This window comes from Leptonotus elevatus, chromosome 1 (genome assembly GCF_054856555.1).
Source record: "Leptonotus elevatus isolate MCC_2025b chromosome 1, RoL_Lele_1.0, whole genome shotgun sequence".
In the NCBI taxonomy this organism is placed as follows: Eukaryota; Metazoa; Chordata; class Actinopteri; order Syngnathiformes; family Syngnathidae; genus Leptonotus; species Leptonotus elevatus.
The window spans coordinates 50,459,753-50,484,229 of NC_141239.1; the positions used below are offsets into that span (position 1 = coordinate 50,459,753).

At 40.8% G+C, this 24,477-nt stretch overlaps 1 protein-coding gene across 2 annotated transcripts in view; it reads left to right on the forward strand.

Annotated features, from left to right (window-relative positions):
* The window catches only part of LOC147184292 (myosin-9-like), a 31,725-nt gene extending 7,369 nt beyond the window's left edge, over window positions 1-24,356 (forward strand). The window contains exons 2-41 of one of the 2 annotated variants that reach the window (XM_086067596.1): window positions 3,188-3,519; window positions 4,712-4,868; window positions 5,554-5,581; window positions 5,721-5,814; window positions 6,397-6,417; window positions 7,561-7,653; window positions 7,728-7,791; window positions 7,942-8,040; window positions 8,138-8,281; window positions 8,367-8,462; window positions 8,631-8,902; window positions 8,977-9,150; window positions 9,223-9,396; window positions 9,575-9,689; window positions 11,024-11,211; window positions 11,299-11,420; window positions 11,501-11,570; window positions 11,651-11,811; window positions 11,950-12,058; window positions 12,155-12,286; window positions 12,392-12,598; window positions 12,715-12,852; window positions 13,013-13,136; window positions 13,216-13,387; window positions 13,562-13,774; window positions 15,513-15,657; window positions 15,779-15,985; window positions 16,162-16,266; window positions 16,402-16,554; window positions 17,277-17,525; window positions 17,618-17,830; window positions 18,838-19,050; window positions 19,966-20,127; window positions 20,232-20,360; window positions 20,449-20,537; window positions 20,630-20,753; window positions 20,843-21,051; window positions 21,136-21,244; window positions 21,490-21,662; window positions 23,607-24,356. In XM_086067596.1, coding sequence (XP_085923722.1) covers window positions 3,193-3,519; window positions 4,712-4,868; window positions 5,554-5,581; window positions 5,721-5,814; window positions 6,397-6,417; window positions 7,561-7,653; window positions 7,728-7,791; window positions 7,942-8,040; window positions 8,138-8,281; window positions 8,367-8,462; window positions 8,631-8,902; window positions 8,977-9,150; window positions 9,223-9,396; window positions 9,575-9,689; window positions 11,024-11,211; window positions 11,299-11,420; window positions 11,501-11,570; window positions 11,651-11,811; window positions 11,950-12,058; window positions 12,155-12,286; window positions 12,392-12,598; window positions 12,715-12,852; window positions 13,013-13,136; window positions 13,216-13,387; window positions 13,562-13,774; window positions 15,513-15,657; window positions 15,779-15,985; window positions 16,162-16,266; window positions 16,402-16,554; window positions 17,277-17,525; window positions 17,618-17,830; window positions 18,838-19,050; window positions 19,966-20,127; window positions 20,232-20,360; window positions 20,449-20,537; window positions 20,630-20,753; window positions 20,843-21,051; window positions 21,136-21,244; window positions 21,490-21,662; window positions 23,607-23,715 — 5,883 coding nt within the window. In that variant the 5' untranslated portion in view covers window positions 3,188-3,192 and the 3' untranslated portion in view covers window positions 23,716-24,356. The remainder of the gene's footprint in view (window positions 1-3,187; window positions 3,520-4,711; window positions 4,869-5,553; window positions 5,582-5,720; window positions 5,815-6,396; window positions 6,418-7,560; window positions 7,654-7,727; window positions 7,792-7,941; window positions 8,041-8,137; window positions 8,282-8,366; window positions 8,463-8,630; window positions 8,903-8,976; window positions 9,151-9,222; window positions 9,397-9,574; window positions 9,690-11,023; window positions 11,212-11,298; window positions 11,421-11,500; window positions 11,571-11,650; window positions 11,812-11,949; window positions 12,059-12,154; window positions 12,287-12,391; window positions 12,599-12,714; window positions 12,853-13,012; window positions 13,137-13,215; window positions 13,388-13,561; window positions 13,775-15,512; window positions 15,658-15,778; window positions 15,986-16,161; window positions 16,267-16,401; window positions 16,555-17,276; window positions 17,526-17,617; window positions 17,831-18,837; window positions 19,051-19,965; window positions 20,128-20,231; window positions 20,361-20,448; window positions 20,538-20,629; window positions 20,754-20,842; window positions 21,052-21,135; window positions 21,245-21,489; window positions 21,663-23,606) is intronic. The other variant, XM_086067604.1, reaches the window with a different exon arrangement.
* Window positions 24,357-24,477: the final 121 nt, after the last annotated feature.

A 24,477-nucleotide genomic window follows, 5' to 3' on the forward strand; every position in this document is an offset into this window, starting at 1 on the left:
CACACATTTTCTCAACGTCCTGCTTTGTTTGTTGCTCATGTAGATATTGTGTAGTCTTTTAATTTGGTTTCCTAAGTTGGCCTTTGCTCACTTCCTCCTGCTATTCTATTGTTATTCTTTTATAGTTTCACCATTCATTTGACTGTAGTATAGTAACCTAAATGTTTGTAAGTCATGTTGTATACCTTCCCTACGTTCTGTCTTTCTTTTCTTTTTCTTTTTTAATGGTTGGTTTCTCGATCAGTGAGTCCTACCAAATCCCATATATTCAGTTAATAAGTAACCTTCTGAACCACTTTTAATCTCATGGGTGTAGGACTTGACGGTGCAAGGCAAGCTGACAAGGAATTTGTAAATTATATTTATAAAAAAACACGTTTCCTGGTGCAATCTGTAGGGCGTGACAACAGGAAGGCTGCTGTCTTAGGCAACAATTATGTTTGGGTGGGTTTCCTGACAGTTTTGGCTACTGTACTAACTCAATTTCAGTTGGGGGTAAGGTCCACATCTACAGTACAGTTGTCTGATAGGGGCACTTTATTCCTCCTTTTCAATGTAGAGCAGCCCTGGTCAAATTAGCTGTCAGCTATTTTCGTATTAAGGCACTCTCTGGAGATGTGTTTGAAATGTGTCACAGAATTTTTTGTGTCAAGCATGTGCAGTAGAAAACAACAGAATGACTCTTATATGCATGCATGCATATAATGTTGCTGCAACACAGAACAGAAGGGCACCAAAACATTGTTACAGCAACCTTTTCTTTTTTCTTTTCTTTTTTTTTTTTACACCGGAATTGACTCAAAGTAACCACCAAACACAATTGTTTAATTTTCGGGCTACGAGCACCTGTAAATACAGCAACTGATTATTTAAATGTTTATATCCATGTATTGACTGTGACTTACTGCATGTTTTACATACTTAAAACATAGTAAGCTAAAGCAAAGGCAGAGTTCGGATAAGCTCCTTTTTCAGTACGTTTTTGCCAAACAGGAAAGCAACTTCAGTAAAATAAGTCATACAGTTGCGCTTGAAAGTTTACATAACCTTTGTCAAACTTGTGAGCACAACTGTAAATGTGCTAAGGCTGAATGTCTCTTAATGAAACAAAAATACTATACATAGAAAAATTCAAAATTCACATGCTCATCTCTACTTTGACTATATCAAGACAATTGCCACAGTATTTTGGATTTTATGGATTTTATTTTTAAGCCTTTTTTCCTCACCATACAGTGCGCTCATAAGTTTACAAACCCCTACAAGCACAACTGTATCCTCTATACACCCTGGCTATTGTGCATTTGATGCAGTCCTCCCACAGAATGATGACTGCGTTTTGAGGAGTCAAAGTAGATCAACAGAAGTGAGGATGTTCACGTCTATTTGGCCCATGCAGTCTCACGATAGGTGTGCCTTCGCTAAGCTGTGAGGTAATAATAAAATGGATAAAGTTGTTGAAGCCATGACTTGATGTATGTGTTGAAATAAAAGTGCAAAAGAACGGTCTAAGACGGGGAGGTAGGGAGGAGGCATAGCGGATAAAGCACAGACATTTGTGGAATTTGTCTCTCCCTGATCGAGAGGGTGAGTATGGCAGGAATGCGACCCTGAAAAGACTGGATAAACAGCAGCGGTTGGTTGGTGTAGGGAGGTGGGGGTTGCTAGTCTTGTGGAGAGATAGAAGTGTGTCCTAAAGCCCAGAAAATGGGTACAGAACCAACAGAGAATGACAGCATCGCCACTCACCAGTTTCGCTTTCATAGGCTGCAGGCGTCCAACAAGAGTTGGACTTGGAGGCAGTTTCAGCAATGATGGATTTCAGATGCGGCCTGGGGAGGTTTATTGGGAGGATAGGGGGAGCCGGGGTAGAGGTCATGAGAAGAATGATGCTCTCTCTGCTTTTTCTCACAGATTAGGGTTAATGTAGTGGAACGGATGCAAGCCTAGTAAATGAAAATGCCCTATTTTGAAACGTCAAGGGTCTGTCGCCTTTTCTGAGTTACAGTACAGATGAGGCTTTTTATTTTTTTTAACTTGTGGGTTGCTGAAGATAACTCTCAGGACTACATTAAACCAAATGTCTGAATCTCAACATACTAAGTTCATGGTACAGAGTATTTTGGAGCGTTTGTGACTTTTGAAATCCATCTGTTGGACGGCCAAGTTCAGTGCGTAATTAAATAACTTGACACTAGAAATGTTCTCCCCAATTTGACGCACTTTTTTCTTTTAATAAAATAGTGTATTGTAATGTATTGTTGAACACTTATTTGGCAACAGGAAATGTCCCACTGGAGCGTTTTGCAATGTGAGATTACGATCTTGGCCCAAAATTCTTTTGGGACGTAATTATCACTATACTTTGTTACATGGGACCTCTAGTGTTGTATTCCATGTTTTGCTTATGGGCATAATCATGCAAATTTGCTGGGAGGCTGCTCTTCTGGCCATGCGGGTCGGAGAGTGCTGAAATCGGCAACAACTCTAGTAGTGCTGGGAAAATGCTGAGCTGAAATTGTCAAATCTGGTACACCAATGTATGGTGAAAGCAATTGCCAAGAGACTCTGCACTAGTTCACTTACTGCTTGCTTTAAGCATACAGCCTTCGTTTCCTTCTGTACTGGAAATACTTGTCGAGTCACTTTCTATTGAAGTTGAACCGCAGCACTCCCTGTCAACGGGTTGCTATTTATGACCTTTTAAGGGTGTAGGGCTATATGAAATATGGGTTAGTACCAATAGACTCCTTATAACTTGTGGACTGCTTTACTTAGCATCTGTTTGGGTTATTGCAACTGTATATGTAATAGGTTGGCATTGCCAGTGATCCTTACTCTTCAAGCCACCAAAAAACGTATCGGAATCATATGGATAGGGGTCATCGATGATTTTCATTGATTTAACTTAAACCAATCAGACATTATAACATCAACCTGAAACAGTTGTTTTATGTTGAGCTGACCTATCTCAAGCAGGCATTTCCTGTTGTGCATTGCATCACTTGTGACCTTTTACGTTCTTCAAAGATTGCATGTGAAAGTAGAAGGCAAGCAAAGATTTTCATGGCAAGACTTCACTTAAAATTGGGGGTAATACTACGTTAAATTCTATATTACTAAACTAATTACAGTAAACCCCACTCTTTCTCTCTCTCTCTCTCTTTTTTGTGTGTGTGTGAAACAGCTACCATGGCAGACCCAAGCAAGTTTCTGTATGCAGACCGGAATCTGATCAACAACCCACTGGCACAGGCTGACTGGGCCTCCAAGAAGCTAGTATGGGTTCCTTCAGAGCGCCTGGGCTTTGAGGCTGGCTCCCTGAAGGAGGAGCGAGGCGACGAGTGCATTATTGAATTGGCAGACTCCAATAAGAAGATCAAGGTGAACAAGGATGACATCCAGAAGATGAACCCGCCCAAGTTTAGTAAGGTGGAAGACATGGCTGAGCTCACCTGCCTGAACGAAGCCTCAGTGCTGCACAACCTGAAGGAGAGATACTATTCTGGACTTATATACGTGAGTTTGATGCACCCAAAGGATTGAATGAATTAGTAGAAATGTACTACAAAAGCCTCTATACATACCACCCTCCTTACATAAATGTATTTTGAACAATTGTATGCTTAGAACTTTTGTGGTACAATTTGGGGGGCTCTTCTGTTCCAAGCATGACTACGCCTCGATGCACAAAGCAAGTGATTTGGATGACTTAGGTGTTGTAAAACGTCAAGAGCCCTGACCTCAACCCCATACATACTACATGTTATGACTTAACTAGACTGTTAGCCAACATCAGAGGCCTATGGCACCACCAGTGTATGCTCTTAGACATTCATGCACCAAATTTCCCACAGAAACACAGCAGAATCTTGAAGAAATTACTTCCTGGGGAGTTTGTTATATTGTAGTTGCCCATTCATAGGAATAAACTACATCACCATTTCCTCAACCAAGCCTGCTGCTGTTGATTCTGAGCAGGATGCAGTGTTTGATACATGGGCATGAAATGCAAATAACATTATAATTGAGGTTCATTATTTGTGTTTATCCCCACGTCCTGGGCTCTGAATGATTTGGTTTGTATGACCATTGTTTTCCCTCCCTTGCTCGCGCTTGAGGTTGTGGCTCCAGTCTGTTTGAGTGCCTCCAGGCTGCATAGGCACTCATGGGAGAGCTTGTGCTTCCCAGAGGGAAAGATGGCTGATACAGATAACTTGAAATGGCAGCACAGGAATCAGGAAACCAAAAATGTTTTTAAAAATCTGTTCTGGTACAAGTAGAAAGAGAAACTTGGATGTTGATGCTTTTGTGGTTTTAAAGTGTGCATTTGATGTTAGTCTTGAATCAGAAATGATCCGCAATTTATTTTAGATAAGACTCTAGTAATCGGTCACAAACTGTAGCAGTGCTCATTTTCAATGCAATACAATACTTGCCCTTCATTTTGAACTTGTCACTGGGTGGGGTTGACATTAAATAATAGGAGAGGACCAAAGCTGAGTTCATGAGAACCTCCGCTCTGTTGTGAAAGCAGGTCCAGATCCAGAACATGAAATAAATGTGTAATAATGATCAATTTCACTCCATGCTGATGAATTGCTCAATAAATGCTGTACAGATGGTTTTAATAACTTATTTTCTAAGTGTTGGCTAACTGGAATCCCCATTTGAGCGGGTTTTTTTAACCGTTTTCCTTTCTGTTCTGCAGACATACTCTGGGCTATTCTGTGTCGTCATTAATCCCTACAAGAACCTGCCAATCTACTCCGATGAGATTGTTGACATGTACAAGGGAAAGAAGAAACATGAAATGCCACCCCATATCTATGCCATTACTGACATATCTTACAGAAGCATGATGCAGGGTGAGTCAACATCCCAAACACCCGCGCTTCCGAGTTTTGCATGTGTAAGAGAGAACAAAGCCGCCGTTAAGTTTGGTTGCAAAGTTTTGAGTAAAAGTGACTACATTTTGTAGTCATATAGCTATGAACGGCAAGCTTCTGATATGACTCACTTCTAAGATACAGCGTGAATGTTGACTCTTGAATGTAAATATAAGGAAAAAGCTGCAGAAAGTTCTGCCGTCAGCATGTGTATGTGTTCTTACATATACACCTCTAACCTTTTAAACATGGCCTACATATTTGTGACATCTGCTTAAAGATCCTATCTCTCCTGTGGTTCTCGCATCACTACTGAAGTTATTTTTGCCAAAACTGTTCTCGCTTGCCATTACACAACTAACTTAACTTGCATCACTTTGCAAATGCCATGCCATCCATTCGCGTTGTTTTTTTTTTTAGTATGTTATTTTTATCCACATCACAAGTTTTGAACCAGAAGAGCATTTATGTTTTACCCAAGGCAGTTTGTTATTAGCTTTGTCAGACACAGCAGCAGGATCTTTCGCAGTTGTAAGAAGGCGGATGTTGATTTCCTGTTTTGTGGCCAGGGTGTTCCGGTGATACAAACCAGCTGCACATGCATAATACACTATATGGTACTTACTAAAGTCTACCTAATTATTCATTTCCACTAATTTTGCAGATCGTGAAGATCAGTCCATTCTCTGCACGTGAGTTACAGATAATTCACGTTAAGGCCTTTCCTGTCAAAAAATGTTCCTCATTACTTGACTCATTGTTTTTGCTATGTTACGTTCAGTATTTCAGTTTGACTGTGAACTGTTTGATCTTTTTATGTTTGGCTCTTAGAGGAGAGTCTGGTGCTGGTAAGACTGAGAACACCAAGAAGGTGATCCAATATCTGGCTCATGTGGCCTCATCTCACAAGACTAAGAAAGATCAGGTAAGTCATCCCTCAACTTTCTTCATATACATCAAACTTGTTCAAAATACTCCCTTCAGATTTCACATCAATCTTTAACGCGATGTATTTTTAATTAACGACCATGCATACACCGTGGCTGATATTGTATAGCAAAATAGTTTTCCGATTGTGCCCTGAACGCTTCACACTGCACATTCTATGGTTTTTACCTGTATGTGGGTCGTAACAGGCTATGTAGCATTCATTGCTCCATCCTTGTATTCTTGTGCTGAAAACTCCTGTGGCAAAGAAAATAGCCACCACGAGGGAAAGACATGTTTTACAAACAATTGTGCTGAAATAAACAGTCTTGGCGCTTTGACACTTTATACAGACCAGATGTGTTTCACATCGCTTATGTTTGGGTTCTGACTTTATGGCATCTCGCATGAGAAATGAAACTGTTGCAATCAAGAAGTACATTTGGCTGCACTAGAAAACCTATTTAGCCTTCCAGGCTTTTGATACACGCTGCAGAATTTGACCCATTGTGGTTCAGGCAAAACCACATCAGTGTCCATCGTTTTTGAGGTTGTCATATTTCTCTCTTCCCATCAACAGAGCAGCTCGGTCCTGTCACATGTGAGTTAACTCTACCCCTTTTTATTTGTTTTTCTTCCCCACCTGCTTCTGTCATCGCCGTCCCTCCTCCACTTCCTCGTCCCCATTCTGCGGCTTCCCCTCATTGGAGCACATTGCTGTGGGAATTGTTGAGTTACAGATGGGGTGGGAGAGGTTACTTACTGAAGCTGATTGGAAGTCCCAAGGAAGTTTGTTGTCAGATTAGTGGGAGCTGTACGTGTTCCTGTGAAAAAATTCAGCCAGACAATTGTAGGATAGGTGGGGAGGATGAGCCCTTACAAAGTAAATAACTGCAATTCATTACCTTTTACGTGGGGAGTTGATAGCTGAATTTAGGCAAAATTTTGCCTGGCTGAATTTTCCAGGATTTGTGTGGCTACTCGGTGCGTGCTTTTGTCCGAATGTTTTATTCCATGTCCAGGGTTTCCTTGTCATTTCTCAGTCGATGCATTTAATTACTAAGCAACTTGTGACGTGTAAAATGTTTTTGTCTAACATAACCCGCAGATAAAAACTTTTGTTAAATGTAAACCAATAGACGGACCTATTCAGTCACCATATTGAGACAGAGCAGACACTCATTACTTGTACCACAGACATTACTTGAATTGAAATATTAGTGTCACTGGTTGAAATCAGTTTATTTTTGGTCTGCTGTTTTGTTTTGGGCGGGAGGTGTGTTAATATGTAGTAATAAGTAATGATAGTGTTTTAAAAATTGGAGAATTCAAATTTTTGGGGCTAGAAAATAGTTTTCAACATTCTAAATGACCTTTCTGTGCTAGACTTTTCACAAATATGAAATGGGTAAAAGTTATGAAAATATGTCCATTTTGTTTGTTCTGGATCTTTCCGCTGTGGTGATGGTGGTTGAGGTTCTCTGTGTGTTTGTTTCTGTATACTGTATGTGTCTGGCATCCCTATTGACTTTTCCCATATGTTATTAGCGTAATCTTTATTGCAGACAAAGGTCCATGCAAAACAAAAGCATACGTGTATTACACAATATGAAATGAAATAGTCTATTAAACTGCCCCAGCAAATGTCCACTTTTAATAAGAAAAACATAGTGACCCTGTCCAGGTTGCTAATAATGTGGAAAATGTTTTCTTTTTAATTGTCCTTGCTCTTGTTTCCCATCAGGGGGAGCTGGAAAAGCAGCTTCTGCAGGCAAACCCTATTCTAGAGGCATTTGGAAATGCCAAGACAGTCAAAAATGACAACTCATCTAGATTTGTAAGATACTCTATGTTTGGTTGTGTTCATGATAAAATGTGTCACTTGAAGTAATTGTCTTGTTTTATGTGTAGGGAAAATTCATCAGGATCAACTTTGATGTCAACGGTTACATTGTTGGTGCAAATATTGAAACATGTATCCTTATTTACCCATATTTATTTATAATTATTTTTTTTATATTGTTTTTCTCACACCCTAATATCCATTAGGTCATGTTAAAAAAAAATATATATCATTTTGGCGGGGCTGCATGTGAAATTCTGCCCTTGACAGATTGATTGTTAGATTTGCTGGAGAAGTCCCGTGCCATTCGTCAGGCCAGGGAGGAACGGACATTCCACATCTTTTACTACCTTCTCACAGGAGCTGGAGATAAATTGCGTGGTATGGACCATACTGTCATTTCAAAGATAAATCATTTCCCAAGAAGCACCGCAAATGTCTTCCTTTTCTAATGATCTCACTGATCTAATTTCTTTAGCTGAGCTTCTACTTGAAAATTACAACTACTACCGTTTCCTTTCCAATGGAAATGTTACAATTCCCGGACAACAGGACAAGGACCTTTTTGCAGAGACCATGGATGCCATGAGGATTATGAGTATCCCAGAGGATGAGCAGATAGGTGAGGCTGGTTAACTATTTCGAATAAGCTGTCTTTTGTTACTGGATACTTTATGGTTTGTGTTTGTGTTTGTGTCTGTGTGTAGGCATGCTGAAGGTTGTGGCTTCTGTGCTGCAGTTGGGAAACATGAGCTTCAAGAAGGAGCGTCACACTGACCAGGCCTCCATGCCTGACAACACAGGTAGGCTGTACCTTTCAACCCCATTTAGTTACTCTCTGGTAATAGATTGGAAATTGTTAGAGCACTAAACAGCCATTTTAAAGGTTGATTATGTATACATTACTGTATTTCGTTGTTTTCACCACTTTTTCCCTTTTTGAATCTGATTTCTTCTGCTCCATTTTGCAGCTGCCCAGAAGGTCTGCCACCTCATGGGGATGAATGTCACAGACTTAACCAGGGCCATCCTCTCACCCAGGATCAAGGTGGGTCGAGACTATGTCCAAAAGGCCCAGACCCAGGAGCAAGCGGAATTTGCTGTGGAGGCCTTGGCTAAAGCCACATACGAGAGGATGTTCCGCTGGTTAGTTATGAGGATCAACAAAGCCCTGGACAAAACCAAGAGACAGGGAGCCTCCTTTATTGGCATCTTGGATATTGCTGGCTTTGAGATCTTTGAGGTATGCAGGTACTACACCTGTTAAAAATCGAGGCAATAATTGGGCATTTTTATCATTTTTGTTTTCTTCCACAGCTGAACTCATTTGAGCAGTTGTGCATCAACTACACCAACGAGAAGCTGCAGCAGCTGTTCAACCACACCATGTTCATTCTGGAGCAGGAGGAGTACCAGAGGGAGGGCATCGAATGGAGCTTCATTGACTTCGGTCTCGACCTGCAACCTTGCATCGAACTTATTGAGAAACCTGTGAGTTGGAGGGCTGTGTACAATGAGAATAAACTTAATATATTAACATCACACTCTCCTCACTGTGTGCAGGCCAGCCCTCCTGGTATTCTAGCTTTGCTGGATGAGGAGTGCTGGTTTCCCAAAGCTACAGACAAGACCTTTGTAGATAAAGTGGTCCAGGAGCAAGGCACCCACCCAAAGTTCTTTAAGCCTAAGAAACTGAAGGATGAAGCAGATTTCAGTATTATCCATTATGCTGGCAAGGTGAGAAGGCAGAAATGTTGATTTCCAACCAACCAATCCCCCCCCCCCTCCCTCCCTCTTTCTTCTCTTTAGTCGTTGTCATCATGACTTGCTGTCACTACTGGTTTTTACTTGCTAGTTTTTTTTTATTTATTTTTTTAAGAGTTATAAATCCCCCAAAAATTATTTTACTCATCAGGTCGACTATAAAGCCGATGAGTGGCTGATGAAGAACATGGACCCTTTGAATGACAATGTTGCCTCACTGCTCAACCAGTCAACGGACAAATTTGTTTCAGAACTCTGGAAGGACGGTAAGTCTGGGGAAATTTTATTTTTGTTATTGCCCAACAGACAATTGACACTTTTTCATAACTTGGCCAGTAATCTAGCCTCATGACACAACTACCACGCATTTGATATAGTCCACATTAATTTAGCAGCTAAACTGTTTGTGTAAAAATAAATATATTCCAAGTTATGCTATATAGATTTTAGCTGCTGTATTACTTTAGCAATAACAAAACTAGTGGAATCAAGTCACCAATAAATACTTAGTTCTTGATCACATTGGCATTAACCAATGCAAATATTGCTGAATAAGGGATAGTTTGTCCATCAATATTTTTCTTTTAAGCAACTCTCCATAGTCACGTTTCTCTGTTTTTGTGGGCAATGTTACAAATTCTTGCTTGTTGTTGTTGTTACGGTTTTCATTTCACAGTACTTTCTTTCTTTTTACTGTCTGTGTTTTTACCTTTTTTTTCTCAAATCTGTTCCTTCAAATTCCCCTGTTTGGCTTCATTTTGTATGTCTTATATTTTACCCAAATGTCTTTGCTGGCTCTCAGAGGTACAGAACTCTCAGAGAGCTTATTTTTATCAGCGTTTTCCTATTCTACACTCAGATTCAGGTGACAAGGTTTTTTTTTTCCCCCTTGTCTTTTTCTTGTCCTGTCATTCCTACTGTTTGGCACACAAATGTTTGTTTTTTTTGCCGTTTGCTCCATCAAGTTTTCCTCAGTGCTCAAAACCTGCTTTGTGCTGTAACTGAAAGTTTAAGTAAGATCAGCGAAATGTTGAAGCTTTTTCTGAGCTTTACTGCTTTTCAACTTACCACTTGTTACTCCATCATTGAACTCTCCCTTTCCCTCTCCCATGTAATAGTGTTGTATGGGACTCCTGGTGGTGGTCATGGTTACTGCAGAAATGGGTATATGCTGCATGGGTTTGGTGTTTTTCCTCTTTGTTGGGTCATCACAAAAATAAATGTCCACTGCAATGAGTGTCACTTTTGCAATGCACATAAACATCTACAAAACTGCCACACATAGTTTTCACGTTACTGTGTGAACAGTTGACATTCACCCACTGCACTGTTTTGCCCTTCCTGTTGTTCTGTGATTGTAATCCTTTCACACGTCACTGGATTGTACTTCCCCTCGGTTTCAATCTGCATCCCATCTATTGTGTGGTGTTGTTTTGAGTTCTCTATCCTCTACTTTCTCTGGGTGGTTGTCTACCAAGAGGGAGTGGAAGATGCATTTTGTCATGCACTTGTTGAAATTGGCCCTGTACAGCATTCACCTTATTCAATAGAACCCTTTTGAGTAACTGTTTGATGCGTTTGTCTTTTGCCGTCTCTTTAGTGGACCGCATAGTGGGACTGGATAAGGTTTCTGGCATGTCAGAGATGCCAGGCGCTTTTAAGACACGCAAGGGCATGTTCCGCACTGTGGGCCAGCTCTACAAAGAGCAACTGTCCAAGCTCATGGCCACTCTGAGGAACACAAATCCAAACTTTGTCCGCTGCATCATCCCAAACCATGAGAAAAAGGTACCAGAAGCCGAAACACACTTGCACGTAAGCCATTGTGCATAGTCAGATTGCTGAATACTGTGTATCCTTGTTGCATTTCACCAGGCAGGAAAACTGGATCCTCACCTGGTTCTGGACCAGCTAAGATGTAATGGTGTTCTGGAGGGTATCCGTATCTGCAGACAAGGCTTTCCTAACCGAATTATCTTCCAAGAGTTCAGACAGAGGTAGCCAAATGTTGACTCTACATTTCTTAGTTCTAGTCTGGTGGTGTGACTATACCCAATATCACCTGCTCTTCTTCCAGGTATGAAATCCTCACTCCGAATGCGATTCCCAAAGGCTTCATGGATGGAAAGCAGGCTTGTGTGCTTATGGTAAGAAAGTTCTACTTTCTGTTTAATCTTCACACTGAAGATTTGCATAAAATACATCCATGTGCTTCTTTTATTGTCAGATCAAAAGTCTGGAGCTGGACCCTAATCTTTACCGGATTGGCCAAAGTAAAGTTTTCTTCAGAGCCGGAGTTCTTGCTCACCTGGAGGAGGAGCGAGACATGAAAATCACAGACATTATTATTACTTTCCAGGCTTGGTGCAGAGGCTATTTGGCCCGCAGGTAGCGCAAAACGCACATTTCCGTAATTACAGCCCTCCATAGCAGATCTTTACAGTCTCTTATAAAATTAGTAAAAGTATATCTGTAGAGTCATTTCTCTTGTGTAATCACTTTTTCTTTTCTTTTTTCCTTTTGCAGGGCTTTTGCAAAGCGACAACAGCAGCTGACTGCTATGAAGGTGATCCAAAGGAATTGTGCTGCTTATCTCAAACTTAGAAACTGGCAGTGGTGGAGGCTGTTCACCAAGGTAACAATCTGTCCTATTATTTCTCACTGATATTTTGCAGGCTGTTCCTTTTCACAAGATTTTGTATACACTTCAACAACAAGCATTCCTCCTCAGGTGAAGCCCTTGCTTCAAGTCAGCAGACAGGAAGAGGAGATGCTGGCCAAGGATGACGAACTGATCAAAGTGAAGGAAAAACAGATATATATGCAACAGCAGCTCCAGGAGCTGGAGGGCCAACATCACCAGGTAAAATCACAATTTAAGAAACGCGTTATTGTTGGAGAAATGCTTTGAGGAGAAAAAGATACCACTTCCCATCACATTTAATGCTGTGCTCACTTTTTTATGTAGCTGAATGCCGAGAAGATGGCCCTGCAGGAACAGCTTCAGGCAGAAACGGAACTCTGTGCTGAGGCCGAAGAGATGAGATCTCGCCTGGCTGCCAAGAAGCAGGAACTAGAGGAGATCCTCCATGACCTGGAAGCTCGTGTGGAGGAGGAGGAAGAGCGTGTGTCACAGATGTCATCGGAAAAAAAGAAGATGCAGCAAAATATTTCGGTGAGAGACTTTATCTAAACCCCCTTTTGACTTGTAATCCTGTATCCAGCAAGCATGAGATATGCAGCTTGTGTGTTACCCATTAAGTGTCAATTTCTTATTCTGTTGGAAAATAGGACTTGGAGCAACAGCTGGATGAAGAGGAGGCAGCTAGACAGAAGCTACAACTGGAGAAAGTCAGCCTCGAGGCCAAAATGAAGAAGTTTGAAGAGGATGTCATGGTTCTTGATGATCACAACGCCAAACGTAACAAGGTTTGTGTACATATTTTGTTTTCTCTTTCTCTCTTTCTTTCTTTCTTGTGTGTGTATGTGTATATATATATATATATATATATATATATATATATATATATATATATATATATATATATATATATATATATATGAAAAAAAAACTTATTTGTGAATTTAGGAGAAGAAGTTTATGGAGGACAGAATCTCTGAGTTCACTACCAACCTTGCAGAAGAGGAGGAGAAATCTAAGAGCCTACAAAAACTGAAAACTAAACACGAGGCCATGATCACAGACCTTGAAGGTAGAATGGGGGTGACCCGTAACACTTTTGTTTTTTGCTAGATATTTCTTCTCGACTATTTATTTTTAATTTGTCTCAGACCGACTGCGTAGAGAGGAGAAGCAGCGCCAGGAGCTTGAAAAGAACAGACGCAAGCTTGAGGGAGACTACACCGATGTGCATGACCAAATTGCTGAGCTGCAGGCCCAGATTGCTGAGCTTCGTGCCCAATTAGCCAAAAAGGAGGAAGAGCTCCAGGCTGCTCTAGCCAGGTGTTTATTGACGACACAGCTCATAATTTTTTAGTAATTGACCTGTGAATCAAATCATCAAATGCACATGCTATATTTGAGCATGAGTTGCAATGTTGTTGTTGTTGTTGTTGTTGGAATATTCAAGGAATCATGTCTGCGCAGCTACATAAACTGTTGCACATCACATTTTAGGATTGAGGAGGAAGCAGCACAGAAGAATATGGCTCAGAAAAAGATCCGAGAGATGGATGCTCAGATATCTGAACTCCAGGACGATTTGGACATGGAGCGACAGTCCCGGGCCAAAGCTGAGAAACAGCGTCGGGACCTTGGAGAAGAACTTGAGGCTCTCAAGACTGAGCTGGAGGACACAATTGACTCCACTGCTGCACAGCAAGAACTCAGGTAATCATGTTGATACAAATAAAGCTCATGCCTTGGAATCATGACAAACTCAGAATGTTTGGCGACAGTCTTTCAGCCACGTTCCCACGCCACTGGAACTCTCTCTCTACTGAAAATCTGTAATGTTGCTTTCCTTAATTAAAAAAAAGAATGTTTACCAAATCATACAATCGGTAACATGAATACAAGCACACAGATCGATGGATAGAGATGTCTATAGCTGGTGTAGCGCCGAAATAAGCTGCTTGCCAAACGGCACTTACTGTCATGACGAGGTTAAAACCCATTTGAATGCGAATAATGGTTTTTCAGTTCATTTTAAGTGTACTTCCAGAGTAACATTTCGAGGAATTGATGGGGAAACATAGCAAACATTGTAAAGTTTGATAAATACCTGACGTTCCCATTTTTGTGGCTAGTCGTGTATTTACCAAAATAATTCGACTTGTTAATTTTTATACTTGTTGCCATGTTTGGGTCGTAATTTGCCAGTTGCACTCAATAGTTACAATTGAGTGACTTTTGGATATATGCCGATTTATTTATTTAAACTGAAAGGACATAACCTGACCCGGCTTCCGGCCATCATACAGCGTGAGAATACCTACATATGCGACAGCACCTTCTCCTTTCTCATCTCGTTCACCAGCAAACGGTCGTCGGCAGTTATGGTTTGATGGACCTTTCAGATTCAGAATATTTATTGTTATTGTCACAAAGAAACAACGAAACTTTGCTTGGAGCATCCATACAGCAGAGTTGGTAAAGTGCAAAATCCCACAAAATAACCCACACAGTATAGGCCATAGTACAACAAAGACTAAGCAACAACTTTGGATCTTGTCATTAAGAATGTGCAGAGCAGAAATATTCAGATACCTGAGAATGACATCGTGCGTCGGTGCAAAACCAGATCATTAATCAAGTATTATGGTCGTCAAATGTTGAGTAAGAAGGGTAATGGAAAAGGGAGTGGTGACATTCTGCAACAATGCAAACCAGTCCAAAGTTGTTGTTGTTGTATGTGATTATTGACCATTAAGGGAGTGGCAGAGTTCAGTAGCATCACGGCCAGTGGATACAGACTGTTGGCCAATCTTGATGTTCTGGCCTGTATGGACCTGTACCTTCTCCCTGGCGCAGGTGGAAAAGGTGGTGAGCCAGATGGTACTTGTCCCGCAGGATGTTGCGCACTCTACTCAAACAGCGAGGGGAGTATATGGTGCTAATCTCAGGGAGAGTCGTTCCAATGACTCTCCCAGCAGCTTTCACCACCTGCTGGAGAGCCTGCTGGCTCCTTCCATGAGCATTGACTCTGGAGAGTTGCGAGTGACTTGGATTAAAAAAAATACCGCATTTAATCGGGAAGGGGGTTTTGGGGTCGGCTTTCAACGTGGCTTTGCTCCTCGCTGGCAAATATGGCTGCGAGCAGTAGCTGTCATGGCGTCTCGACAAATATGTTCGGGGTGATATTACAAGCTTGCTTGAATACAACCAGTATCACAAAAAACATGTTTGGGTGCAGTTTTTCTTGATAAACCATATGTATATTTCTCCTTCTGACCACCACAAGTACACTTTAATAATTAATTTCATTCCTTTTTAGTATGCCTTGGCCACAAGAAAATGGGTCTGAGCGTGATAATTTCATCTTGCCTCCACAAATTAGCTCGGCTAGTATTACTGTGACCTTACCAGCAGTCTATTTTACAATTTTAAATGTGCTCTCTCTGCCCAGGACCAAGCGTGAGGCAGAAGTGGCACAGATGAAGAAGGCTTTGGAAGATGAAGCAAGAGTCCATGAACAGCAGATGGGTGACATGAGACAGAAGCATGGTCAAGCCTTTGATCAATTAAATGAGCAGTTGGAGCAGGCAAAGCGGGTATTGTAACATTTGACCTTCAAATTCCTCCATTTATCTTTTTTTTGGGGGGGGGGGGGCAATATTACATTAGCAACTAATCAATTGATTTGTTGCTGTGTTAAATTGACCCGTCCTGCAGAACAAAGTGTCGATGGAGAAAGCCAAACAGGCGTTGGAATCCGAGAGGAACGAGCTCACCATTGAGCTGCAGAGCTTGAGTCAGGGTAAAGGAGATTCAGAGCATCGCAGGAAGAAGGCTGAAGCGCAAGTTCAGGAGTTGCAGCTCAAATTTTCTGAGAGTGAGCGTCAAAGGTCGGAAATAATGGAGAAATCCACAAAAATGCAGGTATATGCAACTGACTTCTTTTGTGCTGTTGCATGTTTAGCTAGACTAGAAGAGCTCTTGTCTATAGTGCTTTATGGATATACTTCTTCAACCTACATGTTCCACGAGTTAAACAATATGCCTGATACAGTGACTGATATACAGAATTGTATTCCCTTGTTTGTAACCGTCCACAGGCGGAACTGGAGACTGTCAATGCTCTGCTGAATGATGTGGAGTCAAAGTCAATTAAGGCAACCAAAGATAACTCTTCACTTGAAGCACAGTTCCAGGATGTCCAGGTATACTCCCAAGCATGTAGTATATTTTTTCCAAGCTGTTCCTAATTTAATCAGATACATGAGACTTTTCAAAACCATGTCTACCCTTGATTAAATGTCCTACTGGAGATACTTTTTTCTCTCTCTCTACAACAGGAAGTACTTCAGGAAGAGACACGGCAAAAACTGTCTATGGGCACGCGTCTGCGCCAGCTGGAGGATGATCAGAATAGCCTAAGAGAACAGCTTGAAGAAGAAGAAGCCGCCAAAAGAAATGTGGAAAAGCAACTTCAAATGGCACAAGCTCAGGTATGACATTAAACAAAGGGTGTTAACAAAACTGTAGAGCTGTCAAAATTAATCCAGTAATCGAATATCAAATTATTCCACAACTATTTTAATAATCGAGTAATCGTTTGGAGCAATTTTTGAATTTAAAATTGTCCAAATCCTCTTGATTTCAGCATATCAACAGTAATTGTTCACTGATTTCTTTAGTCCTTCATGAAACTAGCCTGATAAACTTCTGTGTTTAATCAATATAAGACATTTGCAAACATCTGTTTTTACTTTGGAAACGATGACCGAACCCATAACATAGTACACCGATCCCCCTGTTTTTAAATCGCTATACAAATATGAAGTACAAAATAAACACCAATCACTAGTTAATAAACAGTAATCGGGGAAAAATGCTTCTTTAATGCAAAATTAAAATGAATCCGATTAATCTAATCGATTCTAAAAAATATTCAATAGTGACATCACTACAATACCGTTTGAGTTTTCATTCTGCATCAGTGAATCAATAGTTTATCAACTGACAAAAATGGTAGACATGAACAATTTTTTTTTCAATGTGAGCATTTTGTATTCAGTAAATTTTGATTAGGGGAAAAGGTCACAGCAAGACAACCTATCGACTCTACTTCTGTGCCAAAGAGGCCTAATCTAACACCGGCTTGTCTTTTTCGTTTGGCTTATTTAATGTTCTGCATTACGAAAATGCAATAATACCTTTCTTGTATTAGATTTTAGACTTCAAGAAGAAACTTGAGCAGGATTCCACTTGTTTGGAGAGTGTTGAAGAAGGAAAGAAGAGGCTGCAAAGAGACCTTGAGACAACATGCCAGCGCCTGGAGGAGAAATGCTCAGCCTACGACAAAATGGAGAAAACCAAAACACGCCTCCAGCAAGAGCTGGACGACTTACTGGTAGATCAGGACCACCTCCGACAAATTGTCTCCAACCTGGAGAAGAAGCAAAAGAAGTTTGACCAGGTGAGCCTACATTTGAAATGTTGGTACGATCATTGATCAGCGATGGTTGTTCTTGAGAAACTACTTACCTTGTTACCCTGTTCTGTGTCCAGATGCTGGCAGAAGAAAAGAACATATCTTCCCGCTACGCAGAGGAGAGAGATCGAGCTGAAGCTGAGGCCCGTGAGAAAGAGACTCGCGCGTTGTCTTTGACACGCGAGCTTGAATCTCTAATTGACGTCAAGGAGGACCTGGACCGCAGCAGCAAACTGCTCCGCGCTGAAATGGAGGATCTGGTCTCATCCAAGGATGATGTTGGAAAGAATGTATGTTTCGTTTTCAGAGATGCAGAGCTGCCAATTCTTACGGATTGTCCGTATTTTCTTAAGGAAATCAATTAACACTCCCGCGTTCCGGCCGTAACATGAATATTACGGATGTTTAAAAAATATAAAAAATAAAAACGCTAATTGCATTGCATCACTGTTCATTCATGAGCAGTAGAAGCTAGCGGGCGCGTCCAACGTCTTGAGGCTAACCCCGATAGATGCTTTTCACATCAGCGGCGAGGAATAATGGTTGTGACAGTGTTAGCGGAAAGTAGTATCATGTTATCTCCAATTGGTATGATGTATGCATAACTTTTTATTCCGGGCCAAAATGTCTCAGCAAGTTGTTTGCTGCTGAAATGCGAATCAAGCCCCAGTTTAATAAACAATACGACGCCCGGTTTCTTTGTCTGTATTTCACGTGACCGAGATGAGGGCTGCGTTACCAGAACAGCGACACAAATCAATTGAGGTTGATGACACTCGAAAAAGTTAACTAAAGTGAAGCTAATATCGGCCACCCGTATTATCGTGCATCTCTTAATTGCTTTTTATGTTGGTCCTCGACTTGACATGAAAATGGAGAGTTAGTGGCACTAAAAACATTTGGGGACTTCTGCCTTTGCTTAAAAAACTAGTGCGTGTCTGTGCAATGTTCATTGTTTGAATGAGACTGCTAAGAAATTATTTTTGGGGACGCATTAGTATTAATTTGCGCAATTAAATTACCTTGTGATCTTGGTATACAGTCATTGCCATTAATTAAATTCTACAAAAAATTTAGAACTGTGTGTGTGTGTGTGTGTATATATACACATACACAAAGTATACTGCAAGATATAGTAACGGGTTCCCACGATAATGTTCTTGACAAAAGGTTAAAAATATGGAAATTCAGACAAATTGTTCTGGAAGTGAATTTCAGTAGGTTGGCAGCTCTGGAGATGTGTTGTTTCTCTTTTTAGTTTGCATCCTTCTCATCACAAATGTTATCTGTCCTCTAGGTTCACGAGTTGGAGAAATCTAAACGTGCAATGGACCAGCAGCTGGAGGAGATGAAGACTCAACTTGAGGAGCTGGAGGACGAGCTGCAGGCCACCGAGGATGCCAAGCTGCGCCTGGAGGTCAACATGCAGGCCATGAAGGCTCAGTATGAGCGAGACCTGTCAGGACGTGACGAGATGGGCGAAGAGAAGAAGAGGTCTTTGGTCAAGCAGGTACTGCTTACAAGCCAATATCGGTGAAAGCCGAGTTTGTTTGTTTTGAACAGTGTATATTTCCTTTCTTTTTTTTTTGTCTGAATGGTTTAACATTTCCTATCACACACACACACACACACACACACACACGTATGTATATGTGCGTGTGTGTGTTTTACAGCCATACATTTGTTTTAATGTTTATATACTAGGGCCTGATAAGAAACAGTATAAATGTTCAATATTGAATAATTTTACAATTTAATCACATTTTGAGCAAAAATATGAACTATATCGCTAGCGTCTGGCCAAAACCTTGTACCTCCGAAATTTTTACTTTTCAGGAGACCCCAAAAAAGGTGTTTTCCAAATAATTCATAAAAATTATACCCACACGTGTGGACTGACCAAAGTATAGATTTTTGAAAAATCTTAACTTTGCTAAATTGTGATTTACAAGGTTTCGATTTGACACCAGCAATATATTTTTAAAATCCATTCTGAATAATTTAGTATTGCCTCAAAGGCCATGGTGTGAATGTGCATGGTGTCATTGAGTCCTATGTCACTAAAAGTGCTGTATAAATAAAGATGACTTGATTTATTGTATTAACAAAGCTATGATAGGATTTTAATGTTTAGTAAAGACAGATTCTTAAAGCCTTAATGAATGTGTTTTTTTCCATCTAGTTTATTATGTCCCATATTGTCTGAATCCATACATGATATCTATGTAGGTGAACCTGGAGGTTAAAGCCAGTGTGTTATGCATTTTAATACTGCTCTAAGCAGTATATTTTGTCTTTCCATGCCCTTTGGTCTCATAAATTTCCATTTTAAAATCTAGAAGATTAAATCAAATGAATTAAAATTTTGAAACTTAAACCTATGAATCACCAATTGGCAATGACATGACACGTGTACTTGCTTCAGGTCCGTGAAATGGAAATGGAGCTGGAGGATGAGCGGAAGCAACGTTCAGCTGCCGTGGGTTCACGCAAGAAACTGGAGCTGGACCTGAAGGAGCTGGAAGCGGGCATCGACATGGCCAACAAGAACCGCGAGGAAGCTCTCAAACAGCTGAAGAAACTCCAAGTGAGTCACCATTAAACGTCCTTGCATCATCTGCTCAGCTGAGTGTTGAACCACAAAGTTAGCTCTTTGTTTTTACTTGGTTTTGAATGTTCTTTGCTCCTTAGGCCCAAATGAAAGAACTTATCAGGGAACTGGATGACACGCGTTTATCCAGAGAGGATATACTTGCCCAGAGTAAGGAGACTGAGAAGAAGTTGAAGAGCATGGAAGCAGATATGCTCCAGATGCAGGAGGTAATTATTCACACATTCTCACCTTTTTTTTTTAAACTCATTTTGTGCAATTGGAACTCTAATACAATCTTGGTGTCTCTGTGTTTAGGAGCTGGCTGCTGCAGAGCGTACGAAGAGACAGGCTCAGCAGGAGAGAGACGAGCTGCAAGATGAGATCAATAACCAGGCCTCCAAGACGTACGACATATCTCAAATCGCCTACATCTTTACATCCCATGACATTTTTTACTCTTTTCTTTTTGCTTCAACTTAATCACTGCTTATTAAAGTGCTCAAGCCGCAGAGGAGAAGAGACGTCTGGAGGCTCGTATCGCTCAGTTGGAGGAAGAGGTGGAGGAGGAGCAGTGCAACACTGAGCTGATCAATGACAGGATGAAGAAAGCAATGCTTCAGGTCTGTATGTTTAGTCCACCTCCTGTATAAAACAACAACATTAGTGGTGACAATCTCAATGACTGTTGCATTCCTGCCCCCCCCCCCAGACTGAGCAGATGACCGTGGAGCTGGCTGCGGAACGCAGCGCCTCTCAGCGTGTGGAAGGGGCTCGTTCCCAGATGGAACGTCAGAACAAGGAGCTGAAGCTCAAACTGCAGGAGCTGGAGGGAACCATCAAGTCCAAATACAAGGCTAATATGACCACCTTGGAGGCCAAGATCGCTCAGCTGGAAGAGCAGCTCGACTTTGAGACCAGGTGAAAGCATAAGCAGCGGGAGAGAAATCGCGGAAGTACACTTCACCAGTCTGAACGCCGTTCTTGTTTCACTCATTCACTCAGGGAGCGGCAAAGTGCCTCCAAGCTTGTGAGACGCACAGAGAAGAAACTCAAAGAGGTTGTTCTCCAGGTGGAGGATGAGAGACGCAACACAGAGCAGTACAAAGACCAGGTGGGTGGTCGTCTCCCCCCCTTTACTATTTACTTTGGCCCCAGTGGGAATTCCACATTGCCTTAACTTTCACCAGACATTGTATTGCATTCAGTGAAGATGAAACTGGTTGCTTCTGTGGGACAACTGAAATCAATAGTGCTTGTCAACTAATTGCATTTTTCTCAAATTGCTCTTACTTGAGTAATGAACAACCATATATCAAGATTTAAATAGAATTGCATATGTGTTGATTTGTCTCCTAGGCAGACAAGTTGAACTCTCGCATGAAGCAGCTGAAACGTCAGCTGGAGGAGGCTGAGGAAGAGGCTCAGAGGGCTAACGCAAACCGAAGGAAGCTGCAGAGGGAGCTGGAGGATGCCACTGAATCAGCAGACACGATGAACCGTGAGGTGTCCAGCCTCAAGAGCAAGTTGAGGTGAGTAGAGAAACTATGGCCCGCTGGGGGGTATTCAGTCACTTCCCTTTTGCATCACGTTCACATTTTAGTTGCTTTGTAACACTACTTCAGATCACTACGTGAACTAAAATATGTGGGCTATTTTCTCATCCATTTAATGTAATTTGAAAAAAATAGTTGCATTTAACCCCCCGAAAACCGGAAGTTCTCCTGGAAATTCAACAATATTATTAATTAATATTATTATCTCAGCCCCTAAAGCAGATCACACAAACTTAAGTTTATTATTATAAACCTTCAAAATATACATTTTTATTTTTTTATTTATTTTTTAATCAACAAACAAATGTCGCATCTACGAGTGTATAAATCCAAATATATTTACCGTCAACACTGGAGCGCAGTTGTAATAACCTCGGGTCATCGGAGTAATTATTCGTCGTCAATTCCGTTACAAAGAAACATCCTCATTGTCTACAAACCAATTTCTTAACAGTATGTCACTGTCGACTCGTTACACTGATTCGAATTCCGCCCGCACTGTCGTCAATCGCGTCATTTATTTCATAACTCTCGAATCTGTGTCAACCATAAACACTCGAATAAAATTCCAGGACATGCTAGGAGGCCCACGTCACCCTCTCGTGCATATTCTGATGCATTTCATCGGCTGAGAGACAAAGAATTGGACAAAACAAAATGACATATCCGCTTCCCGGGTTTAAAGGGGGAAGCGCAGTCATGCGCTCCCGGCTTTAATGGGTTAAAGTGAAAAGGACATGAGACTAAATCACAGACTTGCATATGAAAGTCCATGTATTGTAAGCCAGACATTCTGAGTGATCAAATGTCAAGACCGGTCAACGTCGATTCGACATATTAAATCTACCGAAAACACCCCTAGACGCTACTTAACGGGATCCGACATCACGAACGGTGATTTATACATTAATCAGACTATGTACACCGACGCCCGGACGCTTTCCATCCTTCCCAAGTCAGATTGATGTATCAAGGCCTTAAAGAATCATCTTTACTCGGAAGTTGACAATTATGAGCTGTCAGTAAATTTACTCACTCTGTTTTTATTGTTTAATTTAAGCAGTCTCAAAGTACACAAAAACCAAGGACATATTACTTAGTGTTAAATGCCTAAAACATGCCTCGTAGCTGGTAATCTGTTCAATCTTGTAGACATAGTAGAGTCCGATTGTGTTATACTGACAGCTTGCTTCAATTGAAATATAGTGACACAAGTGAGTGAGCTTAACCATTTTCTGAGCTGCCAAGTGTTATGGATTATCCATATTTTTGTATTGAAATGACAGAATGCTGCCGTTTTACACCCGGTGCTCGGGAGACAATGCGTCGCAGCTCATTGATTAGCAGCCTAGCAACTCTAATGGACGAGTGCTTTCGGCTAATATGTTGTGATGCTAATCCCAATCACTGCTATTAATGGCTTTCGATGGTAAAAGGCGCCGTTCTATGTCTCTGTCTTTTTCACGTCTGGGGAACTGAAACAGGCTAATGCAAATTAATTAAAAAATTAGACTAATCAGGAGTAGAAAAAAACACATTTGCAGCAGGCAGGTAATAACATGGCTGTACTTCGTCATATCCGGTTTGGCCCCTGTGATCGCACCCGCTGGCAAGATTTTTGTTGCGTAATTAAAAAAATCATGAAATACTCTGTTAATATGTATTGATTTGAGGAACTGTTCATTTTGACATGTATTTTAAATGTATTGCTTATAACAACATATTAAAATGTGTCCCAGACACTATATATTTTTTAACACGTTTAGTATTTGGTATGCATTAAGGGGAACGCTTAGGGCATTGTGACAGAAAGATCCTTTTCTGAAGTAAAGATTCTCTTCATAGCCTGGCATTCCTAATATATTTTGGTTCTGGGTGCAAATTGTTGTATTTACTTGTTGCCTTTTTGCTCCATTTTAGACGTGGCGACCTCCCCTTCACCATGCGTCGTATCGTGACCCGCACCGGCGTGGAAAGTGATGATGAGGCCGAGCCCAAGAGCGAGACCCCCGAGCCCAAACCTGAATAAACCGCGACAGCGACACCTAATTTGTTATCAACAAACAATTATTAGACAACACCAAATACACATGAGCGTACGTTCAGTGTACGTACTGATCAGTGGCAAACTACAAACCACATACACAGACCAAGTCATCTTCTGTGACTGGCTGATCATTATAACCGTGACAATCTATGCATTACATGCAGTTAAGACAGTACACTCGTACAATCACCATGCAAACCCGTTTTGGGCCTTTTCCCCCCTTTTGACCAATAGTTCTTTCTCTGGGAAAAGTGAATAAAGAACATATTTTTATAAGGAGACATTCAAACTATAAAAGCCCTGATGGTAGGATCTATTTTTCTAATTGAAGAACAAGTAAACAGAAAGTATACGTAAATGAAGACTGATTACTGGAAGGGGACCAAAGTAATATCTCAATCTATAGAGTTGTATTTTATGCTGAAGTTTTTACTATGATTAAGATGGAAGTACTACATGTTTATGGCTCTTGCTTGCGCTTTTGCCTTAAAATGAAGGTTTATATGCTCAAATGTATTGCACCGACTTAACTATCAACATTTGACTATGCTTTTGAGTTTAATCATTTGATATATATATATATATATATATATATATATATATATATATATATACATACACATTTCATGACATAATTTGAAACTTATTGGCCGGATGACATGTAGTGATGGCATCTGATTGTGACTGTGCTAAAATTATGTAATTTTGCGCTGGGCTAATGAAACACCTAGCCGATCTATTAGC